The sequence below is a fragment of the Austrofundulus limnaeus genome, unplaced genomic scaffold, assembly GCF_001266775.1.
Source record: "Austrofundulus limnaeus strain Quisiro unplaced genomic scaffold, Austrofundulus_limnaeus-1.0 Scaffold104, whole genome shotgun sequence".
Lineage (NCBI taxonomy): Eukaryota > Metazoa > Chordata > Actinopteri > Cyprinodontiformes > Rivulidae > Austrofundulus > Austrofundulus limnaeus.
Window position 1 is genome coordinate 229,979 of NW_013952506.1, and position 7,755 is coordinate 237,733.

At 37.1% G+C, this 7,755-nt stretch overlaps 1 protein-coding gene across 4 annotated transcripts in view; it reads right to left on the minus strand.

The window, feature by feature from the left end:
• The window catches only part of ano3 (anoctamin 3), a gene marked incomplete at its 3' end in the record, with an annotated part of 61,998 nt that overhangs the window by 34,134 nt on the left and 20,109 nt on the right, over positions 1 to 7,755 (minus strand). For all 4 annotated transcript variants that reach the window (XM_014013589.1, XM_014013588.1, XM_014013587.1 and 1 more), the window contains 1 exon segment: positions 2,740 to 2,946. In XM_014013589.1, the coding sequence (XP_013869043.1) occupies positions 2,740 to 2,946 (207 nt within the window).

Here is a 7,755-nt window from a genome sequence, read left to right on the forward strand (position 1 = left end):
CATGCACGGAGAGAACATGCAAACTCTACCCAGAAAGGTCCCCGGACCGGGATTTGAACCGGTGACCTTCTTGCTGAGAGGCATCAGCTCTACCAACTGAGCCACCGTGCCGCCAGAGAGATTATGTTTCCTTTAATGCAAAAACAAAATGTTGCAGAGCAAAACAGCATGCTGTTCAAGAAATTATTTTTTTCAATCACCTAAAAAGTAACACAACTCATAATAAATTCCTTATTTTCTGTGCTTTCTATAAGCCAGACAAAAGGATGAAACAACACAAATATTATTATGCACAAGCTCTAATAGCCTGACATGGAAAACAAACCGTTAAAACAGCACAGAACAAATTATATCTGCTTCATTTCATGTGTGACAGGTTTCTCATTTCTCCAGTCAAGTGTATTTGTGTCGCTAACAGATCAGCTTTGTGTGACTTTCATCTGTGATGTGCAGAACCAAGTGTGAAAGTGGATAAATTAAAGGGAACAATGTAGCTGAGCTTCATCCCAGTTTTCTACTCTTCAGCTAATGTCATTTCACACACATTTTCAACTGCTGATCTCAGATTACAAGTCCTGGTCTCACCTTTGACTGACATGTTAATCTTCAATTGAATTTTGGAGGAGTTTGTACCTCTTTTTTTAAGCCATAGTGTCATAAAAATATTAATACAGTTTGTTTTTGCAAAACAAACAGGATTATTAGAGAGAAAATAAACAGATTCATACTAATTTAAAACAAATTGTGTTTCAACCATGAAGGCAAGAAAGTGTGTTTTTGTATTATTATTATTTTAAAGAACTGGGAAGTGAATCTGTAGAAATTCCATTGTCATGTGGTTAGATTAGTCAAAATAAGTCCACTGAAGTGCATCACTTACAGCAGACACAGCACTGCTGCACACTGAAGCAGTAAAACCAGACGGTGCACATGGACAGAATTGTTATTGCTGCAGTTTCTGTAGAGTTAAAGTGGATATTTGTTTCTTAGAGAGCACCGAATGTAACTGCTGGTCTCAATCTGAAATCTCTAATTATTTATTCATGAGTTCATCTAACTTGTTTGTCTCTTGTGCTCCTCGACTCATTGACCTGCATGAAAAACAAAGTTTAAATATTTCCTCATTAAAACAATAGCAACTATTCCTGTTGTATAGCTTGAACTTATGAGCAACAATTATGCTTGAGACAATTCATTTTTAAATGTTTAGCAGCAAAACTTTCTGAGTACCGGTAATCTCAAATGTACTACGGCTCCATGAGGGCTGTTTCTGGAACCCTAAAAACAAAACAAAACAAAAAAAATCACAATGCTTTGAAAAGTTTCAAAACAACCTTATTTAAAATTATGTTAACCAGCTTTCAATTTTATTGCCTGCTGTCGATAAAAACAAGTGGCTCTGTGTTCACTTAGCTTGAGTTAGCAAAAGATCTCATGAACCACAGAACAGATTTTAGTTCCTGTAAGTACACCTGCAACTTATTAACTTTGGGAGTAGACCTGATTCAAGATGGCCACCACAGCTAATCAATATTAGCTAAGACAAAAATAGCTATAACTCAGTCAGTTTTACAAATATTGACTTTGAATGTGGTGTGGTAGTAGCTGAGAGTCATCTTTATTACATACCACAAGCACTAATAGTGAGAGATTTGTGTTAAAAACTTTTCAAGGAATGTTTTTTAACAATCCGTTCCTGCTTAGCTTGATTTTATTTAATTTATTTTAAACATACAAGGAGTAAAAATAAAATACTTAGGGAAAGTATTAATAATTAATAGAAGTACATAAATAATAATGAGTAAAAAAATAAGAAAAATACATCCCAGGATGGCTTAAACTTTGCTGATTTAGTTTAAACTTCCAACAAAAAGTGAGTACACTCCTGTAAAGCTACCCTTCTCTATAATGCATTAGTATTTATTCAGTATCCTTATTAATGCAAACGTTCCTTGATTATGTCAAACACTTTTCAGATTGATCAACCTTGTAATATGTAAAAGCTGATCTGATATTGTTTGTAATGTGCAATTAAGAAATGTAGTATTTTACAGCTGCTGCCCTTGTTTTTACTTAATAACAATAAAATACTAAGAAATGTCACATTTTGTTTTGCACAGCAGCTGTTAGTTCATCCGTTTGCACAGGAGGAAATAGTGGGAAATCTTGTCTGTCAATCCCTGCATTTTATCATCTGCACCATTCTCAAGTTAAAGCAAAAATCAGACGTCTTTCTCTGACATCGCTGTGCAGAATGTCAGTTCTCAAACCACTACCTAGCCTGACGTCCTCAAAGCTATTCCGATTTTACCACTCAGCAGCACCAAAACAATTCTTTGCACAGAAGGCATTTTGAGATCTATGAAACACACAAAAGAAATTAAAGTGCTGCTTTTGTATCGACAAAAATAGAGCTCTCGCTGCCTTTGAGCATTCCTGAAGACACCGAGTGAATAATTTTCCTCTTAACATGCTGCTCTGAGTAACTCATTCGTGCGAGGATGGATAAATTCCCCTTTTGACAGCAATTTCCTTCATTATCTGACTGCTTGTGGAAGTGCACGACAGCTGTGACTTTCAGCAATGTTTTATAGAGGCCCTGCAGCTTTAACATAATCTGCTCAATTAATATTACTGGATGTGTGTGCTTTAAATCACTCCAATAAAAAAAAAAATCATCTGTGCAGCAGCTGAATCCAGTATTCTGAGAGGAAAATGTGCTCCTGTCTGTGGAATTACCTGTCTGTGGGGGGAGGAGGCTGCAGGAGGTGCTGATGTTCTGACTCAGGTCCTCGACCTCTGGTTTGGGATCTGGACTCAGGGGGACTGATAGGAAGTGGTTGAGGTTGATTGGATGTGTTTGACTCTGGGCCAGACATGGCAGGCTGCGGCGAGATGGCTTCAGGCTTTTCTCCTTCAGGATCTCGCTGATGCTGGTGTGCATGCCTGAAGCAAAGAGAAAAAGATAACTATTTAAATGTACAGTATGTACTATTTTGTGTTTGTATGACATGTGGTGTTTGTGTTGCATGGAAACTTTGCAGCAACGTCAAACATCTAAGGTGATCAACTCTTTAAAAGCCAAGTTGTTTTATGGCTGATGTAATTATGATGACGCTACAAAGTGAGACCACCAACCAGGCGTGGCTGCTGTGACTAAAAACTAATAGATGCTTTGAAAATGTTTTCTGCACGAAGGAAAAAGTGAAAAATATCTGAGCCTCAGCAGCTTTGACTAAGTGTTTTATATTCGGCCCTTCTGAGTCTGCCAGCTTTATGAAAACGTAAAAGTAAATCATCTGACTGCCTATTGAATCAAGCTGTTGAGATGCTAATCTAAGAGCAACTTCAGCACTTTGAAGAAATTTGCCGTTCAGGAAAATGTATGTATTTATTCTGCAGTTACTTTATTATGTAGGTTAAGAAGAGCATATTTAAAGAAAAGCAATTTCACAATAGAGTCAGTCAGTTTTGCTGAAACTGAGCAAATTAAAATAATCATTGGACTGTTTCTTTCCCACAATTTAGGGCATCAAGAAAAATGGCCAAAAGAAATCAAAAGTGATAAAAACAAAAAAGAAGAAAAATCCATTTATCCTTTCCATGAACTTCAGTGATGTTAAAGACTTTAAGAGTCTTTGAGGTTTGCATTGTAACATTTTGCATTTCTGCTGAATCAGATCCCAACCATGTGGCTAAAGACGGTGCTTCAAAAACTGTTTAATTACTGCAACACTGCAGAAACTGACAGCTGCGTCACATAAAATACGCCTAATTAAAGCAGTATGATTGTTTTTGTCAGACGTTACTATATGACAGACCTTTTTTATTTTAAAATAGTCTATTTTAATTAAAAAAACTTTTTATTTAGACCAGAATTTGGGCAAATTCTCTGGCATTATAACAGGAACATTTAAATAACCAGAACTCCTTCAAACAATTGTTTTGATGGCCCACCACTGAAAGAAATAAATGAAGATGAAGTTTCTATCCTTGTTTCTGTTTATTTATCTGTAATAGCAAAATATCTCATGAACCATTTGGACAGATTTTAATAAAACTTTCAAGACTTACATCTACAACTTTTGGAATCTACTCGTTTTGGAATGACAGCTAACTGAACTTAGGAAACACAAAAATTATTAATTCATAAATATTGATTGATTATTTGGTATCTGAGCATAACATACACAGTGAAGCTCAGATTTTTGTGAATCGTGAACAAGGCGAGATCCGATGCAATCTTTTTGAACATATACAACTTCAGTCACCACCTTGGTCTTACAGATGTAACATAATGTAATGTTAAGAACTACTTCATGCCTAATGTAAGTGACAGGCATGTTATTAATTTCTACATAAAACAAAATTTATTCAGATTCGTCCATGGATCAATGGCCTCTGCATGGAAGTGACCACAATAATTATCTCATGACCATGACATACATACGGTGTGGTCACGCAATAATTTTTTTAATCTAATGTCACTGGATGGGCTCTGTACAAAATAAATAACTAAATATTTCTTTTTATTATTTGAGACATTTTTGAGTTGCTTTTTATTAGCACATCCTTGTTTGTTGATGCTATTAAGGTCATTTTCAAGGGTAGACCAGCAGCAAAAGTGTTATGACAGCAGGTCAAACAGATTATTAAAATAAATACTAAAGAGAATCTCAGAGGTTAATAACGGTGATGAACACGTTTCGACACGCTGCACTCGACCTTGAGTGAAGGCTGCTGCTTCCGTGCTGCAGCTCTGGGCATATATATTCATAAAACAAAGCCCCCCTACCCTCACCTAAATGGGAACATGACTTATTTTCTCCCATGTCCCTCCGCGACCTTTCCTGAAACACTCCAGTGAAACACACATTTATCATTCACGCTTTAATATGATAAACCTTGAGCGGCTGTGCTGAAAGCTGCATAATAACTCATTTTCCTGCCGTTTATCTCGGTGGGATTTCCCTGATCTGTTGGGTGAGAAGGGAGCCAGGATGAGTGTGTCGGCCCCCAGGTGGCTCTGCTTTCACAGTTATTTTCCCTTTCAGCTTCACAAATACTAAATTAAAGCTGGGATCTGTGACTCACAAAGAAAAAAAAGTTAAATAATAACAATTATGTGCATTTAAACAAAGGATTCTTAAGTCTATAGTCTACTTTAACAACATGAGAACAGTGAATTAGAAGGAAAATAATTGTCTGTCCAAATGAACCCATCAAAAATTCAATAAATATTTAATTAAGAAATATGATATCAGAGTTAGCCAACTACAAATACACAAATACAAACATGAAGTGATGTAACAGGAAGATTTAGTGAGTGTGTGTGTGTGTTTGTTTCAGGGGAAACACACTTCCCTTCACTAAAAATGTAAATAAGAAAAAGATGCGAGCCACTAAACCACTAATTTAATGGTCTCTGTAGATTAGCTGTAATAGTTAATGCAGTCTGACTCCATAAAATAGAAGATCCAACCAATTTGTCTCCATTATGTTTACCAAAAGAGCATGATTTCCTGAGTGGTGGCTACACTGTCCAAGCTGTTGGCCTCAGAGGACAATCAGGTTTTTATAAAAAGATCTGACAAACTGAACAGTGTTGGTGAGGTATTGACCTGCTTCCATGGAAAATCACAGCTCAGACCCCTCGGCCTCTGTGAGATGATGATAGCTATCTGAAAATCGCTGCCCGGTTTCGCAGCTTTGGCCTCGTTCTATCATGCAGGCAGCTTCCGTGAACCTGCTGTCAGAGCGGTAACCTTCTAAAGATGGACGTGTTGTGTGAGTCTGCATTAAAAAGCTTGTAAAAAACATCTCATTTTTAATCTGTCTGTGCACTCGCTGGGGCATGTTTATGCAGAGAACGTTAATCCAGAGTGTGTGCAGGGGCTGCAGAGGAGGCTGCAAGTCACAAAGTCACTGCCTGTCTAGAAAAAAGAAGGCGATCAAGATTTAAAAAAATACAACATTAACATAATGAGAGTTATAAAGACAATGGTTTATGTGGTAAATGCTTTCAAAAACATCTACTTAGGCTCGTATGATGAGGAGCTGGAGGATCTTTAGTGAAGGTCATGATCTGGGATTTTATTTCTCCTGTGCAGCTCGTCCATTATCCTCTTCTGATGATGAGATTAAAAAGATCCCCCGTTTCTGGTCTGTAGATGACAGCGAGCTACACACATGCCTGCAAATCTTTGTAAACGTTTTCAAAAATAGAAAACGAGTCTGTTTATAGGTTTGTTCTGCTCCTTTTGAGTTTTTTGTTTTGTCACAGTTCTATGTGTCTGGTTCATCCCGGACAGCACAAACGTCTCTTTTGTTCTTCCGAGCTGCCTCTCAGCTCGGTGGGAGAGCAGAAAATTAAATGAAAAACATACTTTTTTTGTTATGATCAGTTTCAAGCTATCAAAACCCTGAAAATTTCAAAAGCAGTGAAACAAACATCAGGTAAAAATAATCCCTAATGCTTTTTGGACACTTTCTGCGAACTGCTCCTCCAAGCATCAAGACTTTAACTGAAAATGATGCTGCACAAGAAGAATTCAGGTCATTGGGTTGTTTCCCATCATGCTTCTATGTTTCCTCACTCAAAACTTTCAATTATTCATCCACGTTCAACGGAACTCGCCGAGACGCAACTATCAGCATCTGGACTTATTTTAGCACAAACTTTACTTTTTATTACTTTTTACAGAAACAGTTTTATAGAAACTCTGCTTTAAAAGCTGAACGGAGAGAAAAAAAAACAACAACTTTAATACAAACCTTACTCAAAAACCCACAGATGGTAAATGGGCTGCACTTATTTACAGGATACTCAAAGCACTCTGCTCTCATTTACCCACCTCCACAGCACTAACCTAACTCAGGGACACTTCAATATGTCACTGATTAGCAGTGGAATCAAACCCCCAACTCACTCACCAGCAGGGCTTGTTATTTATTAGAGAACTGGAGAGATGTGAGCTGCCGATCATTTATTAGAGCCTGGATTGATCAAAACAAACCTCCAAACATGTTCTGTACTTATTGATGACTTCAAGCTGCAAAATGTTTTAGTTTCTATGGCAGAAATGTACAAAAGTCTCTGATCTAATTACTCTGTGAAAGCTATGTGTTTACCTTCAAAGACAACAAAGACAATGAAAGGACTGCTGACGGTCTGAGCAGCAGGAATATTCGATCAAGCTAACAAGGTTTGTCTTAATTTGAAAGAGTTATGGATTCCTTGAGCATTACTGTGAAAATACTGTACACTCCTTGCATTCACCTCTGAAAAGTTTGGATCTAATGTCTTGTTCTCTCTAAGGCAGAGGTCAACAATGACCCACTCTCCTGCAAGTCGTAGCTGTTCTGCTTCAACACACCTGATTCAAATAATTTAATCACCACTCAGAATGTCACCAGGTTTAGCAGAAGTCTGTCAATCACTCATTTATCTCAGGCAGGTGTGCTGAAACAGGGAAACATTTAAAACATGCAGGACAGTGAGTCATGAGAACAGGGTTGAAGACATAAGGCATTTAAAGGGACCCATGATTAGTTGTAACATTAGACTTTATTTGATAAACATATATTTTAACTGTAAAATAAAGACTTTAAAAATGCTGCAGGATGTTCAGTTTTTATCATTTTTAAACTAAAAGTTTCAAAATATATTTTAACATGGACGGGACCATTTTATTTACACGCAAAGTATTCTGGGTAAATGATGACGTGGATAAGTCCTTAGTGTGAGGCTGCTAG